The 17408-nt window shown below is 50.3% G+C and overlaps 1 protein-coding gene across 2 annotated transcripts in view; it reads left to right on the top strand.

The window, feature by feature from the left end:
- PPP6R2 (protein phosphatase 6 regulatory subunit 2) overlaps positions 1–16612 on the top strand; it is a 107212-nt gene extending 90600 nt beyond the window's left edge. For both annotated transcript variants that reach the window (XM_082483176.1, XM_082483175.1), the window contains exons 18-24: positions 397–524; positions 1460–1635; positions 3061–3223; positions 3635–3723; positions 4842–5049; positions 14753–14908; positions 16398–16612. In XM_082483176.1, coding sequence (XP_082339302.1) covers positions 397–524; positions 1460–1635; positions 3061–3223; positions 3635–3723; positions 4842–5049; positions 14753–14908; positions 16398–16449 — 972 coding nt within the window. In that variant the 3' untranslated portion in view covers positions 16450–16612. The remainder of the gene's footprint in view (positions 1–396; positions 525–1459; positions 1636–3060; positions 3224–3634; positions 3724–4841; positions 5050–14752; positions 14909–16397) is intronic.
- The last annotated feature ends 796 nt before the right edge of the window (positions 16613–17408 follow it).

The following is a 17408-nucleotide window of genomic DNA, read 5'->3' as shown; positions in this document are numbered from 1 at the left end:
GCACACGCGGCATCGCTTTGCCCTCAGCTCCAAGCTGCTCAGTCTGCGATGAGTTCCAACGGGAACGGTTTCCAGCCCTCTTCTGCAGCAATGTGATGTCCCTGTGCGGGGTACAGAGCCCGCGGGAGTTGTGCTGTTTCAGAGGCTGAGATAGTGTTGGGTTTCTTTCCCGATCTGCCACGGGGTCTCTGCTGCTGAGCGGACTGTGCCGTTACTGCTCTTCCGCAGCTGAACGCTGCTTATTGCCCAACCGGGGATGGAAATGAGACAAATGCCAACACCCTCGTGGAATTAGTTGTGTACAAATGCTGTTCTGTGAACTTCCTCATCACTGAAGTTCTTGTTTCTGTCTCCTAAGAATGAATGGAATGTGATTTCTTTTTAATATTATTTTAGCCCAACGCTTCCCTCTTCGAAGCCTGCTGCAACGAACGGATCCAGCAATTTGATGATAACGAGGAGGAAGAAGATATCTGGGAAGAGAAGGAGATAACCTATGCAACCCAAGTGAAATCAAGAACACGGTAAGGTGAAAACAAAAGATTGAAATTTTTTTTGTTCCTTTCCTAAATGCCATGAAACTGTACGTTTCAGTGTTTGTTATTTATGTGCTGTGAGGCCTTTTTCTGGCATAAACCAGAGCGCTTTACATGTCACACTTCTGCAAAAAGGTGAGGGTTTGTCCTGAATGCAAAACAAAGACCCAGTTTGAGGGAATGCAGTAATGATGGAAACACCGAATTCCTGAGTCTGTTATCAAAGATATTAAAAAAAAAAACCATCCTTAGTTTGAAATACTTAGAACTTACTCCTTTCCTCGTATTTGGAGAGGAGGAGGTTGAAAGAATTGTAAGACTGAGGGTAGTAGATAGAATATTCTTTTTCAAAATGTCAAAGAAGAAACATAATGTTTTGCCTGAGAATGAGCGACGTCCCGTGGCGCAGCTCTGGCATTGCAAAGCATTTACAATTTGTCATCCCTTTGCTATAGTCAGTTATTAAATAAAGTTACTTCTCTAATTTTAAGTCTGAAAGTACACTCAGATGAGCCAGGGAAAACGGCCAAGACCGTCACGTTCGTTTGCCACGTCAATAAACTGGCTGCCTTGCTCCTAGGCAGAATTGGTACCGCACTGGTGTTCCCCTCCTTTGCTGCTGTTTGTCTGCTCTCATCAAATCGCCGGCCCCGAATATGTCACTGCGACAAATTGCCCACTGCAATTCTGCAGATGCCTTCTGAGAAGGGAGGCGCTTGGGGACCTCAGTGGAAGTAGCTGGAGGAGTGCCCGCTGTCGCCGGCCCAAACTTTCTCTCTGTTGGGGAAAAACAGCCCCGTGGAGGCATCAGCATCGCTCGGGCACTGCGCCGTTCCTGCGCTCTGCCCGGGGCGGGGAGGAGGCAGGTGAGGGCTGAACCGCCTGCTCTACGGGGTTTTCTAATTCTGAGTTCTGCCATTTAGATTTGGAGCGTCTCAGACCTCAGAGAGTTCGTCAAAAAGCGATCTTGAGAATGGAGATCATGATGGCAGTGTGGACTCCGAAGAGGAGGAGGAAACAGAACAGCAGCCGCCCCCTTCCTCAGCAAACAACAACAAGAATAATACTTCTGAGCAGAAAGACTCTGCCTCCTCTGAAGGTAAGGAGTTTACGAGAGCACCGTCCCATTTGAAATGAGATCTGTAACATCTCCGCAGGGTAGCAGCTTGCAGGTGGCCGGGATTCTGGGGCTGTTCCGTAACTCCCCTGTGCACATGGAGTGTGAATTTCAGTCTGCAGTTTTTGCCTCTGAAATATTAGTGAGATTGAGCCCCGGCAGCTTCTCCCGAATAGCGGTGGGATGCTTCGGTTACGCTAAGAGAGCCAAGTACGATAGCAGCACTAGCTCTTTTTGCACAAACGCTAATGAACAAAATATTAGTGGAGGATTATGACATGAACTCCTTTATTATAAGAGTTTTCTGCAGACCCTTGCCAAGTATCTCCACGCTCCCTGTGTCTGCCTTTTCCGCCCAGTTGCCTTCCTGGTTTCAGTTTGCATGTTGCAGAGCCGTTGTGCGCTGCCTGGAGGAGGACTGTCGAGGGACAGGGTTTTCCCAGATTGCGATGCAAAGAGCGCTGAGTTCGTGAGACACACAGTGTTGTCAGCAGAACAAATTCAGTCAACTGGAATAAAGTGTTTTCCCAAACGGTCATTTCTCGTTTGATGCAAGCATTCTCAGTTTGAAAACATTTCTTCTTCCAGGTGAAGTCTTTGTATTGTACCTGTGAGCATAATGCGTGCCGATTCCAGTAATCGGCTCTCTACACCCATCTGGTAGTGTCAGATATTTCTAGTTCTTCTTAGGAAGAACCAGTATAAACAGCACAAACGGCAGCCTGCGGACAGCGTACGTCAGTTTAGTTACCCTTCTAGAGACTTTGGTTCAAATTTTGGTTCAGTTTTTGAGTGAGTGTAGGCTTGATGGGTCTCTCTTACTCTCAGTGCTGCTGCAGCAGCCCTTTCTCTTTCTTGAGAAAAGGTAAGGAAAAATGCTTTTTAAAAACTCGTGATTTATAGGAATGGAAGTAGAATAGAAGGAATAGGAATAGAAGTATGTTCTAACGAATAAGGAGTAGACTGGGACTGTAAAAAACAAATCGTATTCTCAGTTTTGCTCAAGATCACTTCTGTGATCTTCAACACTAATCCGTGTATCAATTCCTTACCTGTAATTGCCAAAATTAAGCAGTTAATGATTGAAATGGTTGAAAGCCATCCACTTAGCTTCTGACAGGAAACTAAGGTGCTTCTGGTTCAGCTGAAAATCAGTGGCTCAAAGAATGAAGACATTCTTAATGTCATTTGTCTTAATTGATGCATTTCTCTGGTGGATAACATCAATATTTATCATGAGAGCGATTTGTCTGCAGCCTGCAAGACAGGCAGCTTCCGGCAGATTTTGGAGGAGTGCTGTTGGATGGTCTTTCTATTTTGGGGGGGTTTTGATCACTTTGGAATGTTTTGGGGATGGCGAAAGCTTCTGAAAACTCATAGGACTTCCAGTCTGCTCCGTGTCCACAGGCTCGGGGTGGACAGCGGTGTTCGAGCCCGTGAACTCAAAGCCCCCCACTCCCTGTGTTGCCATGGACGTTGGGTCGAGCGTGTGGGATTCGGCAGCCCCGGAGAACACCACGCCGGAGGAGAAAGGGTGGGCAAAGTTCACAGACTTCCAGCCTTTCTGTTGGTAAGAGACACACGTTCTCTCAATCTCTTTAACTTTTGAATGAAACGGTATTTCAAATATGATTTGATGGAGTAATTGACTGTAGTCCTCCCGTTCCCTTCCCCTTGTTGCCCCTTTTAGTTTTGAATGTTGCTACCCCTTTTATTTTTTAATATTGTCTGAGTATTCTGGATCAGGGCTTCATACCTCCCTTTGCCTTCCGGCGCTTCCAACTGGTGTCGAGCGTTCATGTCTTACGACGCAGAAATACTTTATGTATCATCACTGCTGCTGTACTGGGAGTATAACATAAGTAAATGAAGAACGTTTTTAGAAGTTAAAAGCCCTAATGATTTCTTCTGCCGGGGATATTTGGAAGCACAACCGAGATAGCTGTACTTCGTTCTCAAGGCTTTTTTCCCCCTGCTTTAGCTCAGAATCAGGTCCGCGGTGCAGCTCGCCTGTCGACACAGAAAGCAATGACTCGGGTGGAAACGCGAAGCAGAGTCAGGACAAGAACTGTAAGTGGGAGTGGTACAAAACAAAATAGATGTAGTATTTAAGCTGCTTGAAATGTTGCATAGCGTGCCAAGGCTTCTGGGGAGGACTTCCCTCCGGCGTCATCTGCCTTATCTTACTTGAAGGCTCTCTTTCGTACAGAGATCAGTCCATTAAAGTAGTAACTCAGAAATCCTGAATGTTTGTTGGGATAATATTATTCAGCAAGAAAGGGATGAAATTTAAGTTAGTAAGAGTTGATGTCACAGAGGCAAGTCATTTGTAAACTGTTTTAACTCTATGTTTGATTATAAAATTCCTTGCCAGAAATTAAAAGGATAGGGTCAGTTATACTGTCGGTAATTGTGCCGAGCCTGTTGGTTACCTACAGTCTCATTTCTTCCCCTCCTCCTTTCTGGGCAAGATAAAAATGAAATTTAATGAAGGACTTCAATGGGATCAAATTAAACGTTTGTCTGTAGTAACCACTGAAAGGTGGGTACCACTGGAAGGGAGAGCGCGGCACCTGTTTCTGCCCTGTGCGTTCTCTGGTGTGCTCTCCCAGCGGAGCGGGAGGTTGGGTTCGGCATTGCCGGGGCCGGCTGCGGCGGCTGCGGCACGTCCGGCTGCGGGAGCAGGGACCAGCTGCGGGAGGAAAAACGCTTTCTGAGACTGCAGCGCTGCTCTGCCACTTTGGTGAGAGGCTTTCCTTGCCAGGCACGTGTGTGGGATGGAAACCAATGAACGCTTCAGCAAGTGTAGCTCCGTAAGTTGTACCCCAGCACGGGTTCGGGGCTGGGTGACAGTCGGCGGGGACCCCAGGCACCGCCTCAGCCCGCCCTTCAGAGTTACCGCCGTTCAGTAAGTGAAGTAAAGAGCCTCCTCTGCTGTTTGTATTAAACACAGACGTGAGGTGGCAGGTGGAGAACACTGATTTGTGAGGTTGGGGTTTTTCTTCTTACTTGAAAAAATAATATCTCGTGCTGTCTCAGTGTGGGAACGGCCCAGAAACCATAGTCTCAAAATTTGCACTAGTTGTAAACACTCAATTTTAACCCACTGTGGTGCCTCAGGTCACACCTGGGGAGTTGTTCCTGTGGTTTTGTTCATTTTTGCAATGTGAATTATTTCTTTTTCTCAGTCAGCACTGCCTCTCCCTGTGTTTGGAACGTCTGTGTCACGAGGAAAGCGCCGCTGGTGGCCTCAGACAGCAGCTCCTCTGGAGGCTCCGACAGCGAGGAGGAGGAGGATAAAGCTGATATCGTCACGGAAACCATCAGCACAGGCTCGGGCCAGGAGACCATCAAGCTGACTGTGGATGCTAAAAACGAGAAGGCAGTTTTCACCAGGTGCGGAAGGGATGTGCTCGGGCTGGGGTCCGGCTCTGCCCCTCGGCTGGTGGGGCTCGACGTGCTGCTTCTCCCCGTTAGACACCGTGGTCCCAAATGTCCTGCGTGAGGATGTCTTACAGCTTTCCTGTCACCGGGGTTTTGTTTTAAGAAAATATTTATAACGGGTTTATTTTAAGAAACGCTTGTGGCTCGTTTTAGCCGCTGAGCAGTGCCACAGAAGCATCGCCCGTCTGTCTGTCTGTCTGTCTGCACGGGAGATGGGGGCCGGGGCTCCGGGCAGGGACCCGGCTCAGACGGCGCTGGAGAGCCGAGCAGAGCCGCACCTGATGGCGAGAGCGAGGTCTGGCAGGGAATCGCTCTGGTCTGGCGGGGGGAGATGCAAATCTCTCAAGCCATCGCTTTCCCCTCGCTGTCACAGTAGTACACTATAGGAAATACATGATAAAAAAAAATGAAAAATGCCAGAAAAAGATATAGCAGCTCCTGAGGTTTCTTAGCTTTTGGGCAGCAATTTGGTTGGAATTGCTTGTGCTCGAATCTAGCCTGCTCCAAGCGTTTGAGAGGGGACGTTGCTTTTCAAAACACTGAGCGTCTGGTTCACTGCGGTGCATCCAGAAATACCACCCAATTTTAAGATATTTGGGTTTTTTCCTCATATTCCTTACAAGTGTGTAGGGTATGATTTAACTGGCTGGAGTCCCCGTATTTTATGCATCTGACTCAGGAATAGGTATTTACTTTGTATAATGTTGTGGTTACGTGACTTTTTTGGATGGTCAACTGAGCTGTTGGCACGTGTACACGCTCCGGCAAATCCCTGCTGGGAGTTACAAAGCAGCGGCTCAGAAAACAAGTGGGATTACAGAACGAGGCAAAACTACGGCAGGAAGTTAACCAAAGGTACGTGGGGTTAGGCCACTCTAAATTGAGTTTTTAATAACATGAGTGGTTTTTATTTTTGATGTCCACCTCAAATGGCCTTTACTCTTCATACTTGACATGAGTGAGACGCCTGAGATCCCTCTGCTTGCAGCGAGTGCGTCTGCAGCGCTGTTTGATAAAGCGAGTGTGTTTGCGTGCAGAGGGGTGGCGCGGCCGGGCAGCCTGGCAGCGCAAGAACGAAGGACGAGGAAGATAAGAACGCTGCCTGCTGTGCTCAGAGCAGCATCTGCTTTGCCAGTTTTCATTGCACTTGAATTACATCTCGTTGAATCCATTGGCACGTGCATCTAAAGCAAACTCTGCTCCAGATGCTTTTCCTCGCTGACCGCGTGGTGTTTGTCAGCAGAGGGGCGTACACGCGTGACTGTCTTCATTCACAGGAGCAGTGTAAATCATACTTGGCGTGTTCTTTTATGTCTTCCGTTTATTTCCTAGCAGGTAGGGATATTTTAATTTTTTTCCTGCTTCGGCTGGTTGGATGTTGTGGGCTATGCTGCTGTTTCAGGCAGTGTAATTCTGAATGTGCTTTTCTCTCTAAACAAGCGTGCGTATCTCGAGCACTTTCAATAAGGACAAGGTTTGCAGAACCTGCTTGGTTTTGCATGACTGCAATTCTACAAAACTCATTCCATTTTGGCAAAGAAAGCAAATACTTGAATAACCACAGTCTCCACTTTAAAGGTGTCTGTAACTTTCCACTACCGTAACCGCAGCCAAAAATCAAAATAGAAGCTGTGGGAAGACAGAAACCTGTTACAGAGCTGGTGGTTCCAGCGGCTCCAGATCCACTCAGTAGCCAGGTTTGTCCCAGTGTGTGAATTGCCGTCCTGACCAGTGACGATACTGGAAGCTTCCCGGTACCCTCAGCGCCCCCAAACCGGTGTGCCTGCTGTTGGGCCAGACGCAGTTAAACTCAAAGGGCCAGTAGTGAATATATTAATTCTTTACCGTGTTCCTTAATGATTCCAAGGAAATGGAGTATACTAAAAGCTTAAGAATTTTTCAGATTGAGTGTGGTTCTTGGTGACTGTCTACACGCACTTCCCCAGAAGTGCGAGACTTGTGCTCCACCACGTTCCTGTTTCTGCAGAAATGGCTCTTCCCTCTTCTTTTGTTCCCTCCCTGCAATATGGAATTCCGCAGTGGAGACCTTTAATGCCCCTTGGAGCCGCACAAGGACCCTGTAGATTCTACCGTCACTGCGGCCGTGGAAGCTCCAGATGTTCCAGTACCTGCCTCCAGTACCCTCCATGACCATCTTCTTAACTGCTGAAGCTTCTCTGCCGGCCCATACCACCCCAAAATTTAAACTCTGGAAAGTTAGTTATTTGTCCCTCGTGGCAGTTCTGCTAAAGGTAGCCGATACTCTCAGTAGTAGTTCAAAGATCGTACACAAAGAAGGGGTTTCAGATGTATTTAGGTGAGTTCTCCACGTTAAATGCGTTCCGCCAGCTTCCTCGCCCATATCTGACTCTATACGGTAGTTTCTTGCGAAAAAGTAAGTAGTTTTGCAGAAGTTCTCTGGCTAAAGAGCTTCCAGTATTGCCAGATCTCGCACTTTGATAACTTCAGAATGTGTTTGGGTTGAGAAAGGGGCTTTTATGGTGTATTGAATCTTCTGCTGTTTTGTATATTGATCTGAATTTTATGGGGAAAATGCCGCGTTCAGTGATTGTACTCTTTGAAACAGCTTTTAAATGCTCCTGCCTGTTCTCCTGGCAGGAACGCCGCCAGAGGCTGCGGTCGCAAACTTAACTCTTTTTGTCTGTTTTTTCAGCAATCTTTACTGTTTTCTTTTTCTTCCTTTCTTTGCTCTCTCTCCGTTTCGGCCTCTCGTGCTGCCCTTCTCCCTTGCTGGGGGTATTGCTCAGAGTATTTAGACCTGCAGTCCCAGGGTATGTATGACGGGCGCCTTCTCAGGGTTCCAAACATCCACCTGACACGTCGTTTCTCCCGTTAGTGACTTCATACTGGGCTGGAAAAAGAGCTGTTGGACTGGGAAAGCTCATCTTTTCACAATCAGTTAAAACAGATCCCAGAAAGGAGATTTCGAAAACCTGAATTTGAGGTTGCGCGTGGTCCTTTGTGCCGGTACGCGCAGGGTCAGCAGAGCCGCTGCTGAGCCGCTGAAAAGCAAATACGGGGCTTCGTGCGTCGCGTCCTTGAGCTTCTGCCATTCCACCTGTTTGTGAGCTCTTTCTGCAAATAGCAATTTTTTTTTTTTATGATTTTGAAAGTTCATGCTGTGGTCACGGGGACGGAAGGAAAGCGCTGCGGACTGCAGGTCGCTAACGAAGTGCTGCCTGTGTCGGGTGGGGTAGCGGTCGAGGCTCTCGACTCTCTCACAACAGCACTAACAAATATTTTACTGGTTTGCTCTAATACGCCATAAAATAATGGTTGATGTGTTTTCCAAAGGCTTTTCTTTTTTTTTTTTTTTTTTTTGCAAAATACTCATATTTTTCCCCAAACATTTTGTTTCTGTTTAAATTGAGGAGTTTTACTAATTCTTTCCTAGAATTCATCCATTTAAATGAATCTTCCCGGTCGCTGTGCAAGCCAGCAAGGCTCTGCTGTAATTTCTGGGTGAGATCAGAGACAAAAAGAGAACTTTGCTGTCGTGAGCGTGTCTCGTAACGGTGTCGTTTGCCGAGGAGCACGCTGCAGCCCCGTTCTCTGCCTGGGACGGAGCGGTCGCCGGCGGGCAGAAGCACCGGTCCGGCGTCTGCGAGCGGGAGGCGCAGGAACCGCAGCTCAGCTCCTGCCTGCAGCCGCCCGCCAAAGCCTTGCAGAATTTTGAAAGAGTTGTAATTACAACACGTGTTTATTCAACTAACCATTTTAACAAACTTTTGGAAGTTTTCTGCCTGTTTCACAAGCGGGCGAGTACGTGTTGCCTTTATCTGGCAGTACGTGCCATCGGGCCGTACTTTTTGCCAGAGCGATGCAGTAATTAGTCCTCTGGCTGTTAACGAGTGGTGCGAGGGGTGCAGCCCATGCCAGCCCCCGCCTGGCGCAGCGCTCGCGGGCTGCTGGGGGCGAGCGCGGGGCCGGGGAGGGTGACGGCTGCTGGTGGGACTGGGCTGCGGGCGGCAGAGTCAGGAGATGGGGGTTGAGCGGGGGAGGGGGTCGGGGAGCAGGGCTGGTGGTGGGACATGACTCGCAGTTCCCTCTCTGCCTGCTTAATTGCTAATTGTGTGTCATTAACCTGCGCTTCTGCATTCCTCTGCATTCCTCCTCCTTTTCGAAGGCTGTCCGGGGTGTTTCACTGCTGAGTTGCTCAGATGAGGCTTCGAAGCAGCTCTGTAAGAGACGAGCTGCACTTTAAAAAATAAAATTTTAAAAATCAGCTTTTGCCGTGGGTGGTGTCAGTGGGCTCCAGACGTTGGTAACTCTCCGTTTCTCTTTCAGTTTATTAACTTTACCGGAATGCTTTTTCCCCTTTAATCTTTTTTTTTTTTAATTTCTTTTTTTCTTTTATTTTCTTTTAATGGCTTACCGCATTTCCTGTCCCCTTCTCCCTAGTGCCTCCCCACCCGACCGGCTCAGGTGCACAGCCGAAAAGGAGAGTTCGGGGGGGGGGGGGGGCGGGATCCAGCTCAACAATAGCGCTTGCTGTCTGTTAAACACAAACATATTTCTTCCGTGCCGGTGCGGTACCCGCTCTCGCTTGGTACGCACGCCGGCTCTGCAGGCAGCCGTAGGTGCCGCAGCCGTTTCCTTAGAATGAGGTGAAAATGCGACAAGACCGGCGATTACCGCAACTTCTGCGTTACAGTTGCTGTGACATCACCGTAAAAGTCTCCTCTTGTTTCTGATCACACGCGGTTCTGGGGTGAAAGTCCTTCGCTTTTGCTCTAACAGCAGTGACGCCCCTCAATTGCTGAAAAAGCTCAGAAATAGCGGCTGGCAGTGGTTCCCCCGGCGGGGCCGTCGCTGCGCCGGGGTTTGGGCGCCCGCAGGAGGGAGAGCCGTACGGCGGTTCCCCGGCGGAGGGGGGGGACGCTGTCACAGGGGAGGGACGCTGTCACAGTGGATGTTTTGGGCTCTCCCGGTGCGGGATCCCTTTTCTGTGCCTGCCGGGGGTCGGTGGGGTGTGCGCGGGGTCGGGGTCGCTGCCGTGCCGTGCCGGGGGAGCGGTGTCCTGCTGGCGGCTGCGGGCAGAGGGTGAGGGGGGAGCATGCTGCGGGGAGGGGGGCATGGAGCACGACGGCACCGCTTGGGTAAAATTTGGCTGCATATCAGCACACATTTATTCAGAAGGAAACATAGAAGTGGCTAAAATGAGGTCCCGTTTCACCAACAAACTTTTCCCACCGAAGGTGAACGCTTCACGCAGTAATCGGCGCGGGTGGGATCTTCTGAGCTGGCATAAGCGTTGGCCCTTTTAGCTGATTGCATGTAAATGTGGCGGCCGGACCTCCCGTGTGGTGGCACTTCTCTCATTAACAGCCCACAAATCGCCTTCCCGGGTGGTGAGAAGCGCGTGTGCAGCACGGCCGCCCTCCCACCTCCCGCTTCGTCCCGCGCTTGCTCCTTGCAGAGCTGCTTCTCGAGGACCTGCTTGTGGGCTCAGCATGCGGCTTGCCTTGGGGAAGGCTTTTTATGCCCCTCTTGCTTCTTTGTCGATAGCAGCGCTGGTTTTCCTAGTGCATCTTCATGTGTTTCGTTGTGTGTGATACTGACTGTTTGCCGAGGGGACTAGAGGGTGTGTGGTGTATCGCGGGAGCCGCAGTAGTGAGTTCACAGGTGGGTAGAGCTGCGCTCCGAGGCTGTTTCATTCCGTATCCAAGCCTGCTTTCCCAAAATACCTAAAGCTCTGCCATCGTTCGGCTCTACAGCCGGAATTGGTGACAGAGCCTTTGGCAGTGAGCTGCGGACCAGCGCTGCCCGTGGCCCCGGGAGGAGCTGCCTTAGCAGCACGTGGATTTCCCCCTGGGGGCAGCTCGGCTTATCTGAGCCCCGGCAAAGCTGGTCCCGCTCCGTTTGCCGTGCGGGACGCGAGGGGCGCGCGGGGAAGAGAGCGGGGGAGAGGCGGAGTGAGAGCACTGTGTGTTCTGCGGTAGCGCTGCGGGAACGGGCGTTACAACGACGTTTGCATCGTGAAACTGGGCAAGAGAGGCGTTCAGAAAAAAAAATGGCAATGCTGAAGTATTTTCTCTGTGAACTGGTGGAAATCTACAGGAAGAGCTGAATTGTTACCAAAAGTTAAAGGAGGTCCTGACATTTTCATCTTTAAAAATAGAACAGCGTATCACTTTATTTTAACTGGCTGTCAGTTTTGATATAGAGTGGTTTTATCACAACTTCAATAATTACGAAATATGAATCTCGTTGAATCCTGTTTTTCTAAGAGGAAATTGCAGTTCAAGGAAAACAGTTGTATTGTTAGCGTGAGGAAGCTTTGCATTTGCAGGATTTGGCCATTAGAGCAAAAAAGAACAACCAACCATTTTGTAGCACTGCAGGTCTGGAATGAGGATAATCTTATATTTCTTATTTACTATTTACGTGTATGATGTTACATGGAGTAAAAGCTGAGAACTCTGTGCTCTCTTTATGGCAGATTTTTCTTTTAGAAGTTGATGTTGTCAAAACTCGTTAGTTGAAATAGCTGCAAGTTTTCGGTAGCACATGAAAAGCAAATCTCCGCAAAGCATTGACGGGAGCACAGGACGAGCGCGTCCCGCAGCCCACACGGGCTGGTCCCTGCTGGCGCCCCGCGGGAGGTGAGACCGGGGTTCCTCTTCTCAGGTCCCGTGTCTAAAGCAGCGTGTGCCATTGGGACAAGGCGCTGGAGGCCTTCTGGAAACCTGCTGTGATACCGTCACGGCTTTAGAATCACAGAATCACAGCGTGGGTTGGGTTGGAAGGACACCTTAAAGATCATCGAGTCCCCCCCTGCCCTGGGCAGGGACACCCCCTCCAGCCCAGGTCGCTCCCAGCCCCGTCCAACCCGGCCTTGAACACCCCCAGGGATGGGGCAGCCACAGCTTCTCGGGGCACCCTGCGCCAGGGGCTCAGCGCCCGCACAGCCCAGAAGTTCTTCCTCACATCTCATCTCAATCTCCCCTCTGTCAGTGTCAAACCGTTCCCCCTCGTCCCATGGCTCCCCTCCCTGACCCAGAGTCCCCCCCCCACCTCTCCCGGAGCCCCTTTAGGCACTGGAAGGGGCTCGGAGGTCTCCCCGGAGCCTTCTCTTCCCCAGGCTGACCCCCCACCTCTCCCAGCCTGTTTTATGCAAACCCTGTTCTAACCTCGTAGAGGGGGAGGTGGCACCGTCTGTTCATGCAGATCAGGTTTTCCGGTCTTATTTTCTGATAGGACTGAAGAGTTTGGACCTTCAGCTCGTGTGCTGGGGTGGTTAGACATCTCGGAAGGCGTTGTGGTGCTTGTGTTGAGAGAGGCGTCTCTGTCACAAGTGACCTCCAGAGAGTGGTGTTTACAAACTTGGGGGTTAAGTTGCAGAATTTGGCTATGATGTTGAACACGGGGAACATAAAGGAAAATTGTCCCGGCTGTCGTGTTGGAGGGCCGAGGGCCATGGCTGTAGGTGGCGTTGACAACTCGTTTGTGCCGAGTGCTTGTCCGTTGTGAAAAAAGACACAGATCTGGACAGACTTACGCTTACTGTTGGAACGTTTGTACAAGCGGCTTTGAATTAGGGCTTAAAATTTCCTATTTCTTTCTGGAGTTGGAAGTCCTGGAGATCTCTTTGCAGAGCTTAACTAAGAAGGCTCCACAGCAGATCCAACGCTGTTGCTGATAACTCTCCTTCCTTTGCCTGCCGTAGCCAGCCTCCCGAGGGACCAGCCGTGCCCTTCGGAGGTGCCGTGCTCCCGTGCCCGGCCCCGGCCCCGGCGGCGCTGGAGCGCGTGAGCAGGCGGCTCGGTGCCGTGGCGGTGGACCGTTGGATGGATGGCAGCAGGGCGTTCCGGGGACACCGCTAGCTGCTAAAAATAAGCTGCCCAGAGGAATACTACTGCAAAATATTTATAGGTACTAGAGTTTATTCTAGGCTGGAATTGGATATTGTTATTAACGGGTCACGGTGTTCCGTGTTCCACACAACTCCTGGTTCTGTTCTGCCCCAGGGGCTTGGCCTGGCCGCGTCCTCCCGCGGGGCTTCGCCTCCCCGCCGTCGCTCTTGGTGAGCCTTGTGACGAGAGATAAATTTCCGTGCCCCCACCTGGTCAGGTAACCTCAGGCCTCCCTACATCGGAATCCTTGTGGCATGGAGGTTTTAGGGATTGGATTGAAGTTTATCTTTGAGCACTGTAAATCTCACGAGCTCCAGTTTCTTGTGTGGGAAGTCATTTTCTAATGACGCTTCTGTCAACTTAGCTCAATTCTCTGCTGTCTCATCTATCCCCTGCGGTTCCTCTAAGGTGTATTTTTGTACTTGCGGTATTCCTTTTCAAGAGCATGTTAGCTCTTTACAGAGATAAATGTTTTGATCTCATTATTCCTCGTTTTTTAATGTGTTTTTTTCAAGAGCACACAGAAAAGTAGCTGTGGAAGCAGAACCTTGATCTCAAAATCTCTGTCACATGTCTTAACTCCCAGACTGTGATTATACGTGCATTATAAACTCCCCCCGCAGCTGGTGACGGGATTCCGGCTCAGTCGTCTCCTTGAGCCTTCCTCCCGTGTGTTGCTTTCTGAAAGGAGGAGAAGAATCCATTCTTGAAGTCGGGACTGGGTTAAAACTGTGGGGAAGATCTTTCTCATGCCAGCTTCTCCTCTGCCTCAGAAGGCAAAAGATAGAGGTGTTCACAGAAATCACTGCTCCGGTTAGAAATACGGGTCTTTTTGATACAAATGGAGAAGAATTTGGGGGTTTTGTGCTAGCGTTTTTTTTCCTTTTCTCAGGATTTGAGCTTCTGTTTTGTTGTAGGGAGACGTCACTGGAAACGTTACCCCTCTGCGTGGGGGGCTGTCGGCTGATGTCTCCCTGAAAGAAGTCCACTTAACCATGTTCGGCTTCTGAAGATACCTCTCATGAACATCCAATCCACTTTTGTTTCTTCCTCGGGATTTTAGGTTCCGTACTTAAATTTAAGCCTTTTCCAGGTGCACGCAGAAGTATCCGGTGCCGCTTGGGAAAGATCTGTATTAGATGAGGAACGTGCTTTGCCGAAACGGGCAGTTTTCGGGCTTGGCGACCCGCTCGGCGGTGTTGGGTGAGGGAGGGCAGGTCCGGGAGAGGGGGGCTCCTCCAGGCTGCCCTTCCCACCAGCAGATCTCCTGAGCCACCTTCCAGCCCGGGCTCTGCCGGGGTCCTGCCCGGGCGGGCACTCCGCTTTTGGGTTGTTGCTCCCAGTGGTAAACTCGGCTTTCCAGAGCCTCTCAGTCTTGGCTGGTTGTACTTCACCTGTGCATCCTTCTGCTGTTCGTTGTCTGTGTTCGTCGTAGGAGTGTGCAGCAGCAGAGGTGGGTGCAGGAGCTGGTGAAGTCTCTGGTTCACAGGCGGTGGGGACGCACCGGGAGCTCTTGCACCGGATTTTGCTGCAGGAAATGCGAAAGTCTTTCTTGAGGAGCTGTCGTTCTTGTGCGTATTTGGTGTCTTGTTGATTTTTAGGAAACATAGCCTCCAGGATGCCTACACTGCTTCTTAATTCCTGTTTATTTTCAGTTCGCATTTCTTTATGGGATTTTTGTGGCCTGTGCTAGGAGAAGGAGGAATATTTTTTTCTCCATTGGAATTTAAGCCCCATTAATTGACATTTTAACGTGAACTTGCATTCTCCCCACACAGTGATGCAGACTGCATGGTTATTGATAAGATGGCCATCACTGACATCGGAACCACAAAAGCATCCAAACCCCTGAACAACGTGGCCCAGCACTCGGAGGAGCACCAGAACACTGCCGCTGTTGTCACAGCTGTCACAGAAACGGCCACAAAAGACAGGTGAGATGGTCAAAACTCTCCTTTACCAGCCCGTGACAGAGAACTGGTTTTTACCATGTCACTGCGTGCGGTTATTCTACCACTAATGTGCGGTCAGTTAGAGGAGTACATCTGGAGCATCTCAGAGGGCATTATCCTGCAGGTAGTGTGGAGCTGTGACTGCACATACCTTTCAGTTTCCCAGAAGTGCTGTCAAATCATCTGTTTTATTAAAATAGTGGACTTCTCATTTTATTCATGTGTAACAAATACTCAGGTAGTATGGGGTTGTGTGGTCAGGTGAACGTATAGATATTTGCAGTTAAAGTATTAGTGTTTTGGTAACTGAAACTGGAAGTAATCTCAAGGAGAAATGATACTCCTGATGTTTTGTGACTGTGACAGTTTAGATCTTCTTAAATATGGAAACCAATCCTTCTGCATATCTAGTGCTGTCACCCCCACGGCTTCGCTCCGGCTCCTGTTGTTGGCCGGAGAGCCGTGTGTCAATAACGAGGTGCTTCTGCTCTCCTGGGGCTGAGACAGCCCCTCGGGCGGCTCAGCCCTCCGGGGCAGGAGCGCCCCAAGATTGAATCTCGGATGACGGTGCTGAGCTGAAGGCAGACATCGGGGCCGTCCCACGGGAATTTCTTCTGCTGGGTACTTCTGGTCAGAGGGAGAAGTTCTAACGAGCGCTTTGAGCTTCGTGCAGCCGATGCACTCAACTCCACCCCGCTCAAATCTCTCCTGGCTGTCGGCACTGTCGCTTCTTACATCTCCCCAGTACAGCCGCTGCCTGGCGTTTGCACCCCCGGTTTACCCCCAGTCCCACACGAATTCCAGCGCCAGTGTCAGTCGTGCTGGGGAGGAAGCTGAGCAGCCCATGGGGTCGTTGTTCTCACCGCCGCACCCCGAGCGCTGTCAGGGCCCCGAGCGGGCAGGGGGAGCCGAGGGTGATGGCAGAGCAGGGGGCAGAGCCCCCCATGGGACACCCTCCAGCGATCACCATTCATGTCCTCGTCCCGGGCCGAGCCGGGACGTCGAGCCAGCAGGTCTGGGTCAGGAAGGCGCGCGGCCGGTCACAGCACGCGTACGGCAGAGCTCCGGCAAAGACCTCAGTCCGGCTCCGAAGCTGATGGTGGAGGTGACTGGGAGGAGGCCCCAGGGGAAGTTGGACAGGTCGGAGCCTTCTGGTGGACTCAGGACCCTGACCGTCATGTTCCAAACTTCTGGTTCGATAAATTCAATGAATGTTGTGTAATCGGTGGTCAAAGCTGACTTCTCAGTTTCTGCTTTGATTTCTAAATGCAGTATTTTGTAAGGGACTTGGAGGAGGTTCTCGTTAGGAAGCTAATAATGTTTTAGCAGGCAGAAGAAACAAAAATAGAGGAAGAATGGCTCAGGCGCTCCCAAAGCGGAAAGCTTCCAACCAGGATGAGAGTCAGCTTTAGGAGCGAGTACGTCCCAGTGGTTCTTTGTCTCTAATGCTACTCTTTGGGTTTCTCCCTAGGAAAGAAGAAGTCTTGCCCTGTGCCGAAGCCACGTTAAACGGCCCCGCTTGATGAAAGAGATGCAATGGGACGTGTGTGATCCAGGCCAGGCTGCTACCTGGTGATGCAATTTGTCAATTTTTTTTTTTTCCATTTTAATTTTATTTTTTAATAAATGCTGCATTGATGAGAGAGCTGGCGTTCAGGACCAGACACGCAGTTTCAGCACCAACAATCTGTTCTGAAAGACACTTGCATTGTCTAAATGTAGCATTGATCAGTTAGTCATCACAGGAATGAGGGGGTTCTTCCCGAGCAAGCCTTCTGCCTAATTTTAGTTCCTTGTCCCCTTCCCTCTCTCCCTTGTTTTTGTTTTGTATTTGGGGTTCAGTCCTATTTTCTTAGTGTTATTGCACACAGTATTCAGCTTCTCTTCAGAAAGGTAGCAGGTCTAACGCTGGGACTCGGACAGCGCACAAGAGTCCCGCAGTCGTGTGACCAAAGTTCCTGATGGAGCTGTCTTTGGGCAGCATTTGCACCGCTTTTGTATAGCAATAAAGCCTTATCAGAAACATTTCATAGGAGGAAAAGATGCAAACACTTTAAATGGGATGAAGCAGGGAGGGATTTTACTTTACATTTTTGTGGGGTGGGAGGGAAGTCATTGGCGTTGTCCCAAGCCAGAGGCCACGTAGCCGATGCGCTGTGACGCTGCGCTGTGGGGGGGAGCGGGAAGTCTCTGCGTTCCAGGGAAGCGCTCGGTGCTCTCCCCTCTGGAGACGCGGCAGTTCGCTGCGGGATTTGGGTCGGTTAGCGACTGGTCTCTTCTGCCCGAGCCATCGACACTCAACTTCTCGGACGTCGTCCTCCGTTGGCTGGAGAGTATGCAAAGAAGGGAGCGTGGTGTTTGCCAGCTACGAGGATCGCGATCCACTGGACTGCTGCCGTGCAGGAGCGAGAGCAGATATGGCACAAACAGGTTATCAGGTGTTTGCTGGCTTTTTGGAGACTAACGTATTTTCAAATTATTA

This window comes from Vanellus vanellus (assembly GCF_965231255.1).
Source record: "Vanellus vanellus genome assembly, chromosome: 1".
Lineage (NCBI taxonomy): Eukaryota > Metazoa > Chordata > Aves > Charadriiformes > Charadriidae > Vanellus > Vanellus vanellus.
This window is presented reverse-complemented; position numbering and strand designations above follow the sequence as displayed.